The 19422-nt window shown below is 50.6% G+C and overlaps 1 protein-coding gene across 1 annotated transcript; it reads left to right on the top strand.

Annotated features, from left to right (window-relative positions):
* Window positions 1–252: 252 nt before the first annotated feature.
* LOC136529624 (receptor-like protein 2) lies at window positions 253–2512 on the top strand. The gene has a single exon (XM_066522701.1). It carries the CDS (start codon window positions 255–257, stop codon window positions 2448–2450), a length of 2196 nt encoding a protein of 731 aa, XP_066378798.1. The 5' UTR covers window positions 253–254; the 3' UTR covers window positions 2451–2512.
* Window positions 2513–19422: the final 16910 nt, after the last annotated feature.

The raw sequence follows: 19422 nt of genomic DNA, 5'->3' as shown, positions 1-19422 counted from the left end.
TGGAAATGTTAGTGGCTCTGAGCTCTGACCGTACTTACCCATCGACTTTTTTAGTGCTCTAATATTCTACTGTAACTTTGTGTGGTTGGCTTTCCTGATTTTTTTTATTTGCAGCGTTATGTAACTTGCGTCATCAACTAGCACAAGTTTTCTTCTTCTCCTTTCCATTGAGATCTTTAGATATATACAACAATCGAACTGCTCCAGTTTCATCAACAAGCATCTCTGCAGCAGGTGAGTTTCATGAGAGAATCATGCAGTCACTAAATTTGCCAAGAAGCAACAGTAGCACCTCCAAATTACATATACCTTTCTTTGGTCTTTCCTTTGTCCTCCTCTCTTGTGCGTCCCTCGCCAGCTCCTGTACAGAGCAAGAGAAGAGCTCCCTCATCGACTTCCGAGATGGTCTCTCCCAGGAGGGCAATGGCGGCCTCAACATGTCGTGGGCCAACAGCACAGACTGCTGCCAATGGGAAGGAGTAAACTGCGGCAACGGTGGCGTGGTCACAGAAGTCTTGTTGCCTTCTAAAGGCCTCAAAGGGAGGATCCCACCATCTCTCAGCAATCTTACAGGGCTGCTGCACCTCAACCTGTCATGCAATTCACTCTACGGCAGTCTGCCAGCAGAATTGGTGTTCTCCAGCAGCATCATCATCTTGGATGTCAGCTTCAACAGCCTATCTGGTCCTCTGCAAGAGCGTCAGTCCCCAATTTCTGGCCTTCCTCTCAAGGTACTGAATATCTCAAGTAACTTCTTTACAGGACAGTTACCATCCACAACACTGCAAGTGATGAACAATCTTGTCGCTCTTAATGCAAGCAACAACAGCTTTACAGGACCATTGCCATCCTCTATTTGCAGCAACGCCCCATCACTTGCCATGCTTGATCTTTTCTTAAATGACTTCAGTGGCACTGTTTCCCCAGAGTTTGGCAATTGCTCCAAGTTGACAGTACTCAAGGCTGGCCGCAACAACCTTACCGGAGGTCTACCCCATGAAATGTTCAATGCTACCTCATTGGAGCGCCTCTCTTTTCCAAACAATAATTTGCAAGGGGCACTTGATGGTTCCAGCGTAGTCAAACTCAGTAATCTGATATTCCTTGACCTTGGATCAAATGGGCTCGAAGGAGAGATGCCAGATTCTATTGGGCAGCTGGGAAGATTGGAGGAGCTCCACTTGGACAACAACCTGATGATCGGAGAGCTGCCATCGGCCCTAAGTAACTGCAGAAGTCTCAAGTATATCACCCTCAGAAACAATAGTTTTGTGGGAGATCTTAGCAGAGTTAACTTCACCCAGATGGATCTGAGGACTGCAGATTTTTCACTGAACAAATTCAGTGGAACAATTCCTGAAAGCATATATGCATGCAGCAATCTAATTGCACTGCGGTTGGCATACAACAATTTTCAAGGCCAGCTCTCACCAAGAATAGGAAATCTTAAGTCCCTGTCCTTCCTTTCGCTGACAAATAACAGTTTGACAGATATCGCAGATGTGATACGGAGTCTCAAGTGGTGCAAGAACCTCACCACCCTAGCCATGGGAACCAACTTCAAAGGTGAAACCATACCGCAGAATGAAGCAATTGAAGGTTTTGAGAATCTTCGGATCCTAACCATAGACGCATGCCCATTGGTTGGGGAAATTCCTCTTTGGTTATCAAAACTCACAAAATTGGAGATATTAGATCTATCATGCAATCACCTTACTGGAACAATACCATCCTGGATTAACAGGCTCCCACTCCTCTTCTTTCTGGACATATCAAGCAACAGGCTTACAGGGAATATCCCAACTGAATTGATGGGGATGCGAATGCTACAATCTGAGAAGAATGCTGCCAAGTTGGACAAGTTCCTTGAGTTACCTGTATTTTGGACACAATCACGTCAATACCGTTGGCTCAATGCTTTCCCCAATGTATTGAATCTATGCAACAATAGCTTGACAGGCATAATTCCCCAAGGGATTGGTCAGTTGAAAGTGCTCAATGTCCTCAACTTTAGCACCAACAGCTTATCTGGAGAAATACCACAACAAATTTGCAACCTCACCAACCTGCAAACTCTAGACTTGTCAAATAACCAGCTCACAGGTGAACTCCCATCCGCATTGCGTAATCTTCACTTCCTTTCTTGGTTCAATGTGTCTAACAACGACCTAGAAGGGCCAGTTCCAAGTGGAGGACAGTTTAATACCTTTACAAATTCTAGCTACATTGGAAATTCCAAGCTATGTGGTCCTATGCTCAGCGTCCATTGTGGCTCATTAGAAGCACCTTCAGCCTCAATGAAAAGGAGGCACAAGAAGACCCTCTTGGCAGTTGTTTTCGGTGTCATTTTTGGTGGACTTGCTGCTCTTTCATTGCTTGCATGCTTCCTCATAGCACGGTTGGTATATGATGACCACACCGAAAACCTTGTTCCCCTACACAGGCGGTAGCAGTAGTGACTATGTGATGATTTAGACTTCTTTACTTTATTACATCTTGTACTGTTATTCACTTGAACCTTATACTGCCATGTACAAATTATTGAACCCTTTCTAGAGCTTTTCTGAAATGGTTGGCAGGAGATCTCCCGAACTTTTTAGAACCCTTTTTAGAACTAGCGCTGTTTAAACATTGTAGTGACATTGTGCACCATTGTCACCAGATTGGATATGTTTCTTTAAAGGAGATTAACTCTGCTTTTAAGAAAGCTAGTAACGCCTTAACGGGGTTTACACGCTGGGGTTACCAGCTACAAATGCAGCTACTGACAACAAGGATAACAAAAGATGTCCCACTACATATGAGAAGCCTACACCTCTACGATGTCCGAAATCAGCTTGCCTTGCCGTTCCTTTCTTGTGCATCCACGAGATTGGATATAATCATCAGAATTAGCATGTATTAAACGTATAATGCAAAAAATGAGGTTATCATACCATCTCTGTGTGCAGTCAGGTGTGCATTTGGGCTGACCTAACACAATTTTCCGCACTGCTAGATGCTGCACTGCTACTGCTGTAAAGCTAGTACCACAGGGGCGGATTTGCAGCCCAGGCCCTAGTCGTCGGCCCACTAATACTACATACCCCATGTATTTTTTTCAGCCCAATATCGAAGGCCCAAGAGCAAAGCTAGGGCACTCAGACTCAGGCGTCAGGCCTCACCTCTCCTGGACCGTGGTCCGTCTCCCTCCGAGCGCGCAGGAGGCACGGCCGCACGGGAGGAGCCGTAGGAGGCGAGGTCGCGACTCGGAGCAGGGGCGGACGGCGGACCGAGGAGGCGAGGAGCTAGGTGCCGGCAGGGGCGCCACCCAGCCGGCCGCCCGCAGGCAGCACTGCAGGTCCGCAGTAACAGCAGGGCACCGCGCCAGCCGCCCCTGCCCTCGAGCTCCAGGTCACTGGCCAGTGGCCACTGCCGGACGTCGGCCCCTGCCCTCCAGGCTCCAGCAGTCCAGCTCCAGGCGGCCAGCGGCCAGCGGCCCCATCGACCGGCGGTCCGTCTGTCTGCCCTGCCCCTGCCCGGCCGCCCCCTGGTAGGCCTGATTAGAGGTATTGGAGAATATTGCCGAGGATGGCATTGGAGATAAGATAAAAAACAGCTTCAGATTTGTTAAAACAAATCGAGAATTTTGAGTTTGTGCTTATATTGCATCTCATGATCAGATTATTGGGCACAACTAATGATTTATCATAATGCTTACAAAGAAAGGATCGGATCATTGTTCGGGCTGTAAGGGTGTGTTTAGTTGGGTAGGTGAAAATTTTTTGGTGTCACATCGGATGTGTCGGAATGATGTCGGGAGGAGTTTTGGATACTAATAAAAAACAAATTATAGAACCCATCAGGAAACTGCGAGACGAATGTAATGATACTAATTAATCGGTCATTAGCACATGTGGGTTACTGTAGCACTTAAGGCTTTTCATGGACTAATTAGGCTTAAAAGATTCGTCTCGCGATTTTGCCGAGAACTGTGCAATTAGTTTTTTTCGTCTACATTTAGTACTCCATGCATGTGTTCAAACATGCTCTTTTACTATAGGAGGCAAAAAATTTTGGAAACTAAACAGGGCCTAAGTTTGATTGGGATCACAATCCATTAGTTTATCGTCTTATTGAGTTGGCCTTGATTTTACCGGTTGCAACTGCCACGGTGGAAAGGGCATTCTCAGCTATGAAAATTATTAAGACGGACTTGTCAAATAAAATGAGTGATGAATTGTTGAATCATCGGATGGTTTGTTATATTGAGCGACATGCATTTGCAAGCATACCAGATGACGATATCTTGCAACATTTTCAAGAATTGAAGTCTCGTTTGAACAAGTTACCTAGTACAACTCGTTATAATGGTATGCTACATTAAGAGCATAAATGTATGTTCAACAATTAATCTTTTTTTTATAACCTTTTCATTTATATTTTGATCTTATTTATATGCAGAGCTTGACGAGGCGATGGAAGATGTGAATGCACCACCGGTAGGTATTTTTTTTCATTTTATCATGTGTACCGTATAATATCCGTCTCAAATTATAAGATATTTGACTTTTTTGACACCAAGTTTGACCACTCGTCTTATTCAAAAATTTGTGCAAAATATCACTTCTTTTGTCATGGCTTGCTTTATTAATAAAAGTTCTTCAAGAATAACTTAAATTCGACTATATTTGCATAATTTTTTTGAATAAAACGAATGGTTAAACCTAAGGTAAAAAAAAAGTCACGTCGAGGGAATACTTAGCTTCTTGGAGGACCTAGTCTTGAGTAAAAGTTGGCTCCGCCACTCAGTACCACATAACCTAGTTAGCAATGTACAGAACTACATCTACCTATACAGATTTGGACTATTAAGGAGCTAAATGCCAAGGGTAGTCTTCCTACAGTTGAATCCGCCATAGATTTCCCCCAAAAAATCACGCAATAACAGGGGATTCAAAAGGCACAGTAGGATTTTGGAAAAAAAAATAAAACTCCAAATTTTACCACGCAGACTTCCCTTATTTAGTTCGCGAAATTTGGAAATTGGGCTACCGTAGCACTTTCGTTTTTATTTGGCAATTAGTGTTCAATCATGGACTAATTAGGCTCAAAACGTTCGTCTCGTAATTTCCAACTAAACTGTGCAATTAGTTTTTTTCGTCTACATTTAATGCTCCATACACGTATCGCAAGATTCGATGTAATGAGTACTGTAGCACTTTTTTAGAAAAGTTTTCGCGAACTAAACAAGGGCTTCGACATCGAACGGTGTGGCCCGCTTGGTCAGAGATTCAGAGTACAGCAGCCCCTTCTTCGAAATTCAGAATTTTGAGTTCATAGGATATGATGTATAAAGTCTAAAAATGTGTATCTAATCTCAAGTAGTAATAACAGATTTTTCAAGTAAGTATCTTTAGAGTGTGTTCGACAGAGAGGCGGTATCTGGCAGAAACGTTTCTAGAGTGAAAATAACTTTGGTTTCTGATGGAACCAGGAAAAAGTTTAATCTTCTGTTTGAATTTTATATAAAAAAATGGCAGGGTTCTCGCGTTTCAAAAAATAATGATGAGCTTAAAAAATCTCTCCGTGCATTTAAAAGTTTGAAGTTGGCCTTAAAATCGGGTCCAAAGTAGCAATATAGTGATACTTCAACCAAAAACATAATAGAAAAAATTTCAAGACTTGATATAGGAAAAAATCAATAATAGAGGTTCATAATGAAACCTTGAAAAAAGGTCAAAGGAGATAAACTAGATCCAACACAGTGATTGATATATTCAAATCGTTGAGAAGAGAAACATCCACTTAATAAAAAAACAAACAATATAAATTATCCTATTTCTCCCAACAACGGCTAACAGTATATTAATTTGAGTGGTTGACGCTGCTTCCCACTTTACAACAGTAGATGGGCTAGGGATTTTTAGGGTCGGATAAGGCCATGCCTAACGCTACAGCGTGGCTTGCAGCCTCAGATTCCACGTGTACACCATGATCCAAATAAGCACTACCAGTAGCCTCGCAGGGTGTCAGATTACCCTAAGGAGGCATCAAGAGCCTCGTGTGACAGAAACGCCGAGGCGCTCACTCAAGCACACGATGTACTCCATTGGACCGAGTGCCAAACCTGCAAAGCTGCTTTTCAGCATAGCAGTAGGAGTGGGGGGACCATGGCCCTGTTCGCTTGTCTTATGAGCCGTACTATTTCAGCGAACGAACAGTGTTTTTCTCTCACAATAAATTAGCGAACAATACTTTCAGCTATGGCTTTTCAGCAAAGCGAATAGAGCCCATGTCCTTAAGATTCTGCATTCCTCTGCGTTGCAAGCTTGGTAGTCTTGAATCTCTTGTTCTTTCGTGTAGCACAACTTTTGATTGAGGCTAACAAGTTTATTAGCCTACATGGGGGGTGCTCTTAGAGGATGTTCATGCTAAGAATGTTACAAAAGCATGGTAGTGTTAAAGTGGGAGGTAAGTTCATATTACATGCTCAATGGCAGATGGGAGAGACGAGTGCAACTAAAAACTATAGACCCAATAACCCTTATTATGAACACCGAAATCATGGGATTATGATTGTTGCATCAAAAACATAGCTCCATAGCTTCAACCAAGCAATAGAGCAAGATGCAATATGCAAAATTTATGGTGAAACTGCAATCTTTTGACAACGACAAGGAATGCGAAAAAATCCCTTATTTGTGTAGGATGAGGACACATGAATGTACGAAATGGTACAGTAAAATCAGTACACTAAGCTTAAACATGTAGCTCGAGGTCATAGCGGCCATGAAATGTAGGTGCAAGTGCAAATGTTGATATTATTATAACACCATTCTAGCAACAAAGAAAACTAATAGAATCATTATAGTTCAAGAGCTAAACATGAAGTAAAATAAGTTAGAATGGTACTAACTATAGTTAAACCACATGCTGCAAACTCTTAAAAAAAACATGCTAAATGCATGACCACCACACAAGTTAGAACTTCATATCTGCGTCTTTCTTTCCAAATTATAAGTCATTTTGTTTTTTTAGATATATAGTGTTTACTATGTACCTTGACATATCGTATATCTAGACGTATAACCGGGACGGAGCCAGCCCTGTTCACACTATTGTCATCTGATAGCAATGAGTTTGTGTGATTTCTATTATAAATTGATGCTCATATGTAAAATTAAGCCGGTGTAGTAGAGTTGACATCAATGACCTTTTGGGCTGGATCCGCCCCTGTGTATAGCAACAAGTTTTGTAGTAGTTAAAAAAGTTAAAACGACTTATAATTTAGAACAGATAGAGTAACAAATTCCTTGCCAAATGGAATGAAAATGCATACTATCTATTCCTTATAAACTCAGAAGTCATAATGTAATACTCCGTTATTAAAATAAAAATTTGAAATCATGACACAGAAATATCAAATACGTCAGGCTTGCACCTTCCAGCATTTTCATTCGCCATGGACCTGGACGGCAACAGAAAAGAACAATATCCCTAGAAAAACCATCCTGCAGTTGCCATTACACCACGTAAGGCTAGTGCGACATCGATGAAGTCAAAGCACCACTAATCTACTACTCGTACACGCACTTGATCCTAATATTCTCCCTCGTCAACTAGCCATAACTTACCACTTATCAGTTGTACATAATTGCAACTTGGTCCTTAATTACTAATTAGAGGCTTAAACTGCCCTTCACACGCGGCCACACCCCCTCTCACAGCTAGTTCAGCCACAATAATGCTACTAACCAGATGTCCGACCCGTCGGACGCAACTCCTCCACTCATTCCTTCACTATTAAAAAAAATCCTACACTACGCTTATCCTCCACCCATCCACTGGCTCGCTCACCTCTTGCTCCCTATATCGCATGCGCCGCCCGCTTCCTCCAAGGCCGGCAGCGGTGCCCTCACCCACCTCAGCGCACGCCCTCCCTGTCGGGGACCAATGCTAGGGTACCCGAAGAGGATGAGCTAATGGTCATCAACATTAATTCATCTGAGCAGTCAAGAGCGCGACTATAGCTCCAACCGACCTCCAGGTGCGCGGGCTCCGCCTCGCCCGATCTCGAGGCCGCGATCTCCGTCTCGCCCGACCTCTGGGGGGCGGGCTCCGCCTCGCCCGACCCCAAGGCCGCGGGCTCCACCTCGCCCGACCCCTTGGGTTCGTGCTCCGTCTCGCCCGATGGGGATCCATACCGCCGCCAACGACTCCAGGTCCAAGCATATGGGCCTAGGTCAAAACTCTGACACCAGGGAAGAGACTAGCACGCCTCGATGTAACCGTGGCCATGACGGGCCATACCTGAGGGTTCACATCAAGAATAGCGTCGGGCGTGCCGGTGCTGTTCTGCCTAACCCTCGTACGAGCAATGACAGGCGCGTCAGTTCACCACAACGTCCACGGGGACGGGATGGAACACCATGACCGGCAGACGACGCATGCGCATGGCACCAGTAACGGACAGGGTCGCGACGTGGAGCTGTCCATGTTGACATCTACAGACCGTAGCCGTCGGGGCGTGGGTTTCCCACGGTCCTACCAGTTATACTCAGGAATTGTTCCCGAAGTCCTAGCTCTTAGAACTTACCGTGAGAAAAGAGGGAAAGCACAGAGAATGTTTGTAAGATAAATGTACTCGTAATAGCCCCCGAATAAGGTCCGACCCCTCGCACTTGCAGGGATTGGATGTCACAAAAGATTGGGGATTTTGATGACAAAACTGATAAGAGAAAGTATACGTTTATTTAGGGGTAAAAACGATGTAGCTGCTCGATGTTCCAGGCATTGGTGAATACCTTGCCGTCGATGGTTTTCAGCTTGTAGGCACCTGGACGGAGTACTTCTGCGATGACGTATGGCCCCTCCCAGGGCGGGGAGAGCTTGTGGCGGTCCTTGTTGCTTTGGACGAGACGAAGAACCAAGTCCCCGATGTTGAAGGCTTGGTCCTACACCTGTCGGCTGTGGTACCATTGTAGCACCTATTGGTACTTGGCCGAGCGGAGGAGGGTGACATCGCGAGCTTCATCCAGCTAGTCCATGTCGTCCTCGTGGGAAGCCTCGTCTCCCTGTTCGTTGTATGCCCTAATCCTTGGCTCTCCATAGTCGAGGTCGGTTGAGAGGACGACCTTGGAACCGTAGACCATGAAGAAAGGCGTGTAGCTGGTGGCTTGGCTAGGAGTTGTTCTCAAGCTCCAGAGTACTGAAGGAAGCTCGGTGACCCAGCGTGCGCCAAATTTGTTCAACTAGTTGAAGATCCTAGGCTTGAGGCCCTATAGGAGCATGCCATTTGCGCCCTCGACCTGCCCGTTTGTTCGGAGGTGCGTGATGGTGGCCCAATCGACCCGGATGTGGTTTTCATCGCAGAATCGAAGGAACTTCTTGCTGGTGAACTGCGTGCCGTTGTCTGTGATGATGGAGTTCGGTACTCCAAAGCGATGGATGATGTCGAGGAAGAACATCATGGCTTGCTCAGACTTGATCGTGGAGATCGGCCGAGCCTCTATCCACTTTGTGAACTTGTCTATGGTGACAAGCAAGTGGGTGTATCCTCCGGGCACCTTTTGAGAGGTCCCACCAGATCGAGCCCCTAGACCACAAAGGGCCATGTGATGGGGATCATCTAGAGTGCCTAGGCCAGGAGGTGAGTTTGCCGAGCGTAGTACTGGCACCCTTCGTAGGTGCACACGATCTGCTCAGCGTCAGCTACTGCAGTGGGCCAGTAGAAGCCCTATCGGAATGCGTTTACAACCAAGGTTCTAGGCGTGGCATGGTGACCGTAGACCCCACCATGGATATCGCTCAGCAAGTGTTTTCCCTGCTCAATGGGGATGCCGCGTTGTAGGATCCTAGTGCGGCTTCATTTGTAGAGTTCGCCCTCCACAAGAACGAAGGACTTGGCGCGGCGTGCGAGCCGTCGAGCCTCCGCTTTGTTCGTCGGCAGTGTGTCATGGAGTAGGTAGTTGAGGTAGAGCGTTCTCCAGTCGACCAGAGGGTCGGGCTCTATTTCTGGATCTTGTTCAAGCTCCATAACCTCAGGGCCGGACGGAGTCATCGGATGGTTAGCCCCCGAGGCTGGATCGGGCGGACCGTCGTTGGCCTATTCCGACCCTTCATAGCGCACCGAGGGCTTATGTTGGTCACTGGCGAAGACACCTGTTGGCATTGGCTCTCGGCTGGATGCTACCTTCGCAAGCGCGTCAGCCGCCTCGTTGAGGCGCCTTGGGCTATGATTGAGTTCGAGGCCATCAAATTTGTCCTCCAGCCATTGGACTTCTTGACAGTATGTGGCCATCTTGGTGTCGTGATAGCTTGACTCCTTCATGACTTGGTTGACGACAAGCTGGGAGTCGCCCCGGATGTCGAGGCATCGGATGCCCAACTCGATGGCAATGCGTAGGCCGTTGATGAGTGCTTCATACTCAGCCACATTATTGGATGAGGGGAAATGGAAACGAACCATGTACCTCATGCGTACCCCGAGGGGCGATATGAAGACCAGCCCCATGCCGATGCCTTTCTTCATCAGCGACCCATCAAAATACATGGTCCAGTATTCTTGATCGATGACCGCCGGCGGCATTTGGACCTCGGTCCATTCCGCGATGAATTCGGCCAACAACTAGGACTTGATCGCTATTCGGGAGGCATACGTAATGCCCTGATCCATCAACTCGAGTGCCCATTTTGTGGTTCTTCTCATGGCATCCTGGCTTTGGACGACCTCGTCGAGGGGGAACGATGTCACGACCATCATCGGGTGTGACTCAAAGTAGTGGCGTAGCTTCCTCTTGGTGATGAGGACGGCGCACAGGAGCTTCTGGATTTGGGAGTAGTAGGTCTTAGAGTTGGATAGTACCTCACTGATGAAGTACACAGGGTGCTGCACCTTGAGGGCATGCCCCTCTTCTTCCTGCTCCACTACCAGGGCGGCGCTGACCACTTGCGTGGTGCCCGCTATGTATAGCAGAAGGGATTCTCCATCAGTTGGATGAACCAAGATCGGGGCCTTTGTCAGAAGCACTTTGACCATGTCAAGTGCCTCCTGGGCCTCAGATGTCCATTCGAAGTGGTCAGCTTTCTTCAAGAGTCGATAAAGGGGGAGACCTCATTCACCGAGGCGCGAGATGAATCGGCTGAGTGCGGTGAGGCACCCTATGACTTGTTGAACCCCCTTTGTGTTCTGAATCAGGCCCATCATTGTGATGGCTGAGATTTTCTCTGGGTTGGCTTCGATGCCACGCTCGGAGACGATGAAGCTGAGCAGCATGCCCCTCGGGACCCCAAAAACACACTTTTTGGGATTGAGTTTGATGCCATTCGCTCGGAGTTTTGTAAAGGTCTGCTCAAGATCGACAACAAGGTGGTCAGCCCATTTAGACTTAACCACGATGTCATCAACATAGGCCTCAACGGTCCGCCCGATGAGGTCCTCGAAGCATTTGAGCATACAGCGCTGGTATGTAGCCTCAGCGTTCTTCAGACCGAACAGCATTGAGACGTAGCAGAATGATCCGAAGGGGGTGATGAAAGATGTCGCGAGCTAATCGGACTCTTTCATCGTGATTTGATGGTAACCGGAGTACACATCAAGGAAGTAGAGGGTTTCGCACCCTGAGGTAGAGTCAACTATTTGGTCTATGCGTGGCAAAGGAAATGGATCCTTTGGGCATGCTTTGTTGAGACCCATATAGTCGACACACATCCTCCATTTCCCACTCTTCTTTCGTACAAGAACGGGATTGGCTAACCACTCTGGGTGGTATACTTCCTTGATGAATCCAGCTACCGAAAGTTTTGCTATCTCTTCGCCGATGGCCCTGTGTTTCTCCTCATCGAAGCAATGTAGGCATTGCTTCACCAGCTTGGAGCCTGGGTGGATCTTCAAGGTGTGCTCGGAGACTTCCCTCGAAATGCCTGGCATGTCCGAGGGTTTCCACGCGAAGATGTCTCTATTAGCGAGGAGGAAGCCGATGAGAGCGCCTTCCTATTTAGAGGAAAGCATGGTACCAATGCGCACCATTTTGCCCTCGGTGCTATCAGGATCTATGAGGACCTCTTTGGAGCCCTCTGCAGGCTCGAACAACCCGGTCGACTTCTTGGTGTCGGACACTTCTTCGGTGACCTCCTCCTTAAGGGCGGCGAGCTCCCCAGAGGCGACGATTGCTGTGGCGTGACCGCAGCACTCGACCTCGCACTCATAGGTGCACTGGAAGGAGGTGCCGACGGTGATGACCCCATGGGGGCCCGGTATTTTTAGCTTGAGGTATGTATAGTTGGGGACGGCCATGAACTTCACATAGCATGGACGTCCTAGGATGGCGTGGAAGGTTCCGGGGAACCCAACCACCTTGAAAGTGAGGGTTTCCGTCCTATAATTGAACTGATCCCCAAAGGTAACGGGCAGATCGATCTACCCAAGTGGCATGGCCTACTTTCTGGGCATGATGTCATGGAAAGCTGCTCGGGTTGGGCGGACGCGTGTCTGGTCGATGCCCATCTCATCGAGCGTCTTGGCATACATGATGTTGAGGCCGCTGCCTCCATCCATCAGTACTTTGGTGAGCCGCTTCGGGCCGACGATCGGGTCGGCCATGAGCGGATATCTCCCCGGATGTGGGACGCTCTCTGGATGGTCAGTCCGATCGAAGGTAATGGCGGACTTTGACCACCAGAGGAAGGGAGGTGTGGCTGGTTCAGCCGTATAGACCTCGCGTCACATGACCTTCTGACGATGTTTGGAGTCATAGGCCGATGATCCTCCGAAGATCATAAGGCAGCCGTCCAGCGTCAGAAAGTCATCGTCCTTCTCCTCGACGTTGTCCATGGTGGGGGTAGGGTCCTTTTCGTGCTCCCCTTTATTGGAGCCTCCGGATAAGAACCACTGCATGAGGCTGCAGTCCTTGAACATATGCTTAACCGGGAAGGCATGGTTCAGGCATGGCCTCTCGAGTAATTTTTCAAAGTGGTTCAGAGTACCCTCCATGGGCTTTTGACCACCCTTGCGGTCAGCAGCGGCCATGAGCGAGTCCTCGTGCCATTGCTTCTTGTTCTTCCTTTTGGCAGAACAATTGGAGGTGCCTTCATCGGCGCCCTTGTCCTGCCTTGCCTTGCCCTTAAGACGATCGAAGATCGCTCCGACCGCCTCTTCTCCTAAGGCGTGGCTAGTGGTGATATCCAAGAGTTCCTTGGTGGTCCACGGGCCCTTGCATCCCAGCTTATGAACCAAAGACTCGCAGGTAGTCTTGGATAGGAAGGCTCCTATAATGTCGGTGTCAGCGACGTTAGAGAGTTCGTTGCACTGCAGGGAGAAGCACCAGATGTACCCTCGGAGGGTCTCACCGGTCTTCTATCGGTAGTTCTTGAGGTCCCATAGGTTCCTAGGGCGCTTGTATGTGCCCTAGAAGTTTCCCACAAAGATCTCCTTTAGGTCCGCCCAACTCTGGATTGCGTTGGACGGCAGGTGTTCCAACCACGCTCGTGCCGAATTGGCTAAGAATAGTGGAAGGTTGCGGATAATGAAGTTGTCATTATCTGCACCACCAGCTTAGCAGGCAAGCCAATAGTCTTCGAGCCATAATCCAGGGTTTGTCTCCCCAGAGTACTTTGGGATATTGGTCGGTGGCCGGTACCATGGTAGGAAAGCAGCGTTGAGGATGTGACGGCCGAAGGCCTGAGGGCCCGGTAGGCCAGGGCTCGAGCTTCGGTCCTTGCCACTGTCATAGCATCTATCGCGATGAGGATGATAGCCGTGGCAGGCTCCTTCTCTCAGGTCGCCGTAGTTACGTCTGCGGGTGTCAAGAGTGATGTGTGCGTCGTGGTTACGGCCGAGACACTGATGCATCGGGATAGCGGCGCGCTGCCTGCCGCCCTATGGTGTCTAGTGGACCGACGCGTCCCTGTCAAGATGCTCGGAGGGCGTGCGCTGGCTATCATTGAGCTCACATCGCCAAGACAATGAGTCTCTGCCTGTTGCGCCGCTGCACACTCGAGCAGTGTGTGAATTTCACGGTGGGCCTGATGATCCTCGGGCGTCGTGCTTCTGGAAGGCCATGGAGCAAGGCCGTCATGGCAGCGATGTTCTAGCTCACCCAGGTGAAGCTAGGAAGGGCTTCATCGTCAGTGATGATCCTTCGGTTTACATCATGGGCCATGGCGCGTGCGTGCCCACAGTCTCCGCGGCGCTCGATCTCTCGATCGAGCTCCGCGCATTCCTACACAAGCTGGAGTCGTGCTTCCTTGGTCTCCCATTATCGGGGTTTTAGCTGCTCCACCCCCATGCGAGGTGGGGCCACTGTCTCCCCTTCGGTTTCGTCGCCTAGGTTGCCCGCCGGGTAGCCTCCTCCGTAGGGACACTTTCGACATGTCCCTCGGGGGTACCCATCGTGAAGCATTCCCAGGAGGGGTGATGGCTCCCCCTGCTAGAGTCAGAGCCAGAGGACGTCCCTAGCTCCTCTGTGAGGAGGTTGTGGAGAGATTCCATGACGTGTTCGATCACCCCCATGAACTCATTGTTCGCGGGCAGCAGGATCATGCGTCGAGCCACAAGGTGGCTAATGGTCGCCGCAGCGTTGTGGAGACCGAACAGAAGCGCTGTCGAGACGCTCCGTATGTGGTGTTCCGAAGAGAGCGATCCTCCTCTGACAAACCGTGCCATGTCATTGGTGTCAGAAATGGTGAGGCGGCGCTGGTCCTCCCTGGACTGTGGGGTCCAAGGGAGACACGGAGCTAGCGCTCAAGCCTCTTGTAGTTGAGGCTGATGGAGGGAAGAGATTGGATGGCGACGTGAGCCAATGCCAACTCTCCTCCCACTGTGAGAATGAAGTCTAGGTTCCTAAAGCACATGTGTGCACCCGAGACCCAGCTGATTCCGTGGCTAGCCATCCATGGCCTAATTTTTAATGTCAGAACGCGCAAAGGTCCCCTACCTGGCGCGCCAACTATCGGTGTTTCGAGTAAACACCAACTAGTAAATTTGTATTTATTGCACGTTAGGCCCGGATGGTGTGCTAAAGGACACAAGGTTTATTCTGGTTCGGGCAGAATGTCCCTACGTCCAGTTTGCTGCTACTGCTTGTGTTATTAGCACTGAAAAGGTTCGTAGTAGGGGTACAAATGGTTGAGAGATGGACATGTCCCAAGTCTCAGATGGAAAGGTCGAAAGGACGCTAAGAGCTCGGTTGCTGCTCAGCTGTATGTTATGTGGTGCGTGATGTGTTGAATCAATATGTCCCTTTAGTGGGGTACCCCGCCCTCCCTTTTATAGATCAACGGGGAGTAGGGATTATAGATGGAAGAAAGAGGAAAACCTAGAGGTAGAGAAGGTCCTTTGAAGGTGCCAGGTCTTCCTTTTCCTTTGAGCCTGTCCCGCTGACACGGTAGATGGTGCCAGGGATTGCACGTTCGCTGATCCTGATAGGGCTGTACTCTGGCTTCGTTTAGCAAGTGGTCACGTCCCATCCCGCCCTAGTGGGCGGCGCGTCGCACCAGGGTGCCGAGCCGTGACCCTATGGGGAGCAGATGGCATAGAGGCCCCACATTCATTACTATAGACGACATGAGTTTCCTTTTTGGACCGTAGTGGTTGTCGTATGTTTCTATCAGGATTCGTGTCCAAGGGCCAATGCCGACGCCCATAACACTATAGGATAAATGTCGGCGCCCGTAACACTGTTTGGGCTCTGACATGCCTAGAAGGGCTTAAAGCGCCTATCTGGTCATATCCTGATGGTACTTCCCTACATGCGTGCAGGGTATGGTCCTCGATATTGAGGTTGACTTGAGTGTCCTGTCTTACCCTGTGCTCATCATCATGAAGGAGCAGGGTGTAGACGTTGGGCGAGGCGGATCCAGCCCTCAGACATCAGGCAAGGCGGAGCCTACCCTCGAACGTCGGGTGAGGTGGAGCCTACCCCTAGACTTTGGGCGAGGCGGAGCCTGCCCTCGGACGTCGGGTGAAGTGGATCCTACCCTAGGATGTCGGGCGAGGCGAAGCCAGCCCTCGGATGTCGGACGTGGTGGAGGCTCCCCCCAGACATCGGGCATGGCAGAGCCTACCCTCCCACGGAGTCCAACCCTCAGGAGTCGGGCGAGGCAGAGCTAGTCCTCGGTCGTCGGGTGAGGCAGAGCCAGTCCCCGGGCGTCGGGCGAGGTGAAGCCAGTCCCCGGTCATCGGGCGAGGCGGAGTCAGTCCTCGGTCGTTGGGCGAGGTAGAGCTAGCCTTCAGCCATCGAGCGAGGCGAAGTCTGCCCCCAGACGCTGGGCAAGGCAGAGTCTAGCCCTCGGGGGTCGGGCGAGGTGGATCCAACCCTTCGGTCATATGGGCAAGAAGTTTAGTTGTGTTCTTGTCTGTTCGGAAGCATCAATATTTGATGGTTATTAGCTCCACATTTTTTAGTACCCTAGTATCCGGTCCTCAACAAGCGTCGACGCCGGATCCTGTGGATCCACCCACTAGAGCAGGGGCTCGCCTCATGCGAGCGGGCCGCTGCCCACTGACGTCAGGGATAGGGATGACTCCCTACCAGCCCCAAGCACCGCCGACCTCTCTCACCATGATGTCCCCACTGGGACGCACCCTCCGGCGATGGAAGGGGTCAGCAGTGCCGATGCGAACCTCTCTCCCAGCACCACAACTCTCAGGGACCCCTCGCTCGCATCCCCCTCCATCCGGCCCGTGCCAGGCGTCGTCGCTTGGGCCACCGATGGCACAGGTCACGCCAATGCCTCAGGTGATGTGGCGGTTGCGCCCGGCTGTGACCCATCTATCACGGCCACCACCACCTCCACCTGCGTCGACGGGGTCATGACCGGCTACATCGTGCCCACCACGGTCAGCGCCACAAGCGCAATCGGTGGCCCCGTCAGCCCCACCGTCGGCAGCGGTATCGCATCCGTTACTGACTGCTCCACAACCTCCAAAGGCACCCCTTGAACTCCCACATCCACCCATCCCACTGAGGGTATGGATGCCACCATGGGAGGCACCTGACCAGCCAGCAACGCAGTCACACTATTGCCACTCCTGCCTGAAACGGGCGCGACACCAGCCAACGGTCACCGCCCTGATTGGAGGGCGATGCTCTTCTTCGGTGCCAGTGCCAAAGGATTCCGATGCCTGCCAATGCTGCAAGGGATAAGAAACATAAGTCATGATGAAATATGACTAAAATAGGAAAAAATAGTGGAATTGATAACTCACCTCAGCGTCGTTGGGTGGTAGATGCGTTCAGAGGATGAACCCCCTGACCCTTGCTTTGCCTTGTCGGAACGAGGCCGTTTCAAGCCCACCCCCTACTCCTAGGCAGAGGGGCTTGCCCCTGGTAGCTCCTGGGGCACATTGGCAGAACACTCCACTCCCCTTGGTTCTTAGGGCACGACGGCAGAGCCGCCCGCCTCCGCTAGCACCTCGGGCATGATGGCAGAGCCGCCTGCCTCTGTTAGCTCCTAGGGTAGGCCGACGGTACGTCCTACCTTCGTTGGTTCCTGGGGGGCATCGTCAGAATGGCCCACCGCCACTAGCTCCCCAGACGTGCCCTCCCCTCCATGGAACGGGAAGGGTCCCAACGCCTACAAGGATGAATCGACGCCTGTCAGTGCATCCTCGTTCTCTAGGTTGTCCCACTCGATATTGTCGGGTACCATCTCTTCTTCCCCCATCACCTCATCATCGTTACTATCATCATCGTCATCATTGTCATCAGTGTCCTCCCCTCAGTCCCACGCCACAGCTTCCGCTGCTTCTTCCTCTTCTTGTTCTCCTTTGCCCTCCTCAGCCGCTCGCCCTCGGTGCGATTCACCACCCTCACGGCCGAATCCCTTAGTAGCAGCATTGGGTGATCTGTGAGGATGAGGTCCCTCTGCTAGTTCCACCCCTCTCAAAGTTAGTATCACGGGGTTGGGAAATCAATTGAAGAGAAGGCAAGAGAAAGGGAAAGTTACGAAGACAACGTAGCCTAACTCTAGCCGCATCAGAGGATGCCCCGGCACCGGGTAGATGAAGTCGAGGGTCGCACCCATATCGTCCTACAAAGGCCCCATCGCCTCCTTGATGCATTGCGCAATCTCAGAGTTGGGGAGCGTTCCCTTGGCGAGCATTGTTCCATCTAATGATGCCTCAGGCACCATCGCGTATAGCGGGAGCACGCGCATCATCAATGGTGCCACCCTCCTCGCATGATAAGCCCCAATGATGCGCGACCCTTTCAGTCCATTTCCCTTCAGGATGTGGATGGCGGTGATGTGGTCTTGGATCTTCTTCTTGTCTTTCTCTAGAACGCCCCACTTCCTCCACTGCTCCGAGGCCTCTTCGATCAGGCATCCGGTGAACTCCGGCAGAGGGGCGGCGGCGGCGTTCTTGAGGTAGAACCACTGCAAGAGCCACCCCTTGTTGGACGTCGAGAGCCACATGGACGGGTGCTCGCCGACCTAGTTGTTCCGAAGGTGGATGCCGGTACACCCCATTGGCATGTGCAGCTCCTGCCTGCCTCCCTTCTCCCTCTTCTTCTAGAGGTTGACGGCGAAGAAATACTTCCACAAGTTGAAGTGGGCTGATCCCCAGGAATCCTTCGCACAACACGACGAACGCCGCCATGTGTTGGATCCCATTGGGATTGAGATGTTGTAGCTCAATCTTGTAGAAGTATAGTAGCTTCGAAGTAACTTGTGGGGGGTCACGAGCCCACGCTTGTGGAAGTGGGCGAACGACACCATGTTGCCGTTGGGCGACGACGGAAAATCCTCGTCGCCTAGCAGCAGCCACTCCTCGATCGAGGTCTGTGTGCGGAGAAGACCATGATGGATGAGGCCCACCATGCGCTGGAAGGTGATGTTGGAATGACTCCACAGATCCATTGGGGGTGGGGGTGGATGGATGCGAGCTCAATGGCAGCGAAGATGCGGAGGCAGGAAACCTAAGCGCTGGTGGCGGTGGCGTGGCTGTGGAGGTAAGGATGCAGGCATGCGTATGAAACACAGAGGGCTAACCCTTTGGTTTTATAGGGGCGACGGGTGCGAGGAAACACACTGCCCGCCTAGATTTCCACGCCTGCCACGACCGGTCACCATGCCTCATCGTGGGGTGTGCGCACGCAACCTATGGCCGTCTCCTTAGAAAACGCGCCGGACGTTTTGCCTCCCCAAATAGGCCATGACCCATCATAGGTAAGAGGGATACAGAGCTGAAAATGCTCCTATGACCCGTCTAGGCCCAGGAGTTCGAAGGTTGGCCCACCGACAGGTTCGACAACCACTCTAGGCACCTTTAGAGTGAGGGGTGGAAAGGGATGGGCCTGCTAGCAGCCAGTACCCAGGCGCACATGCGCCATGGGCATCTTGGCCCACATTCGAGTCTCGACCGAATACGATCCATGGTTTTTTCTAGAAGAAAGGCAGAGAGCCCTTGGGACTGGTCGAATGGACCCGAGAACTATACGG

This window comes from Miscanthus floridulus, chromosome 19 (genome assembly GCF_019320115.1).
Source record: "Miscanthus floridulus cultivar M001 chromosome 19, ASM1932011v1, whole genome shotgun sequence".
NCBI lineage: Eukaryota > Viridiplantae > Streptophyta > Magnoliopsida > Poales > Poaceae > Miscanthus > Miscanthus floridulus.
Note: the sequence above shows the minus strand (reverse complement) of the source record. Positions and strands in the feature narration are given on the sequence as shown.

Coding starts and splice junctions, on each gene's coding strand:
- LOC136529624 (XM_066522701.1), top strand. CDS start 255: ATGCAGTCACTAAATTTGCCAAGAAGCAACAGTAGCACCTCCAAATTA.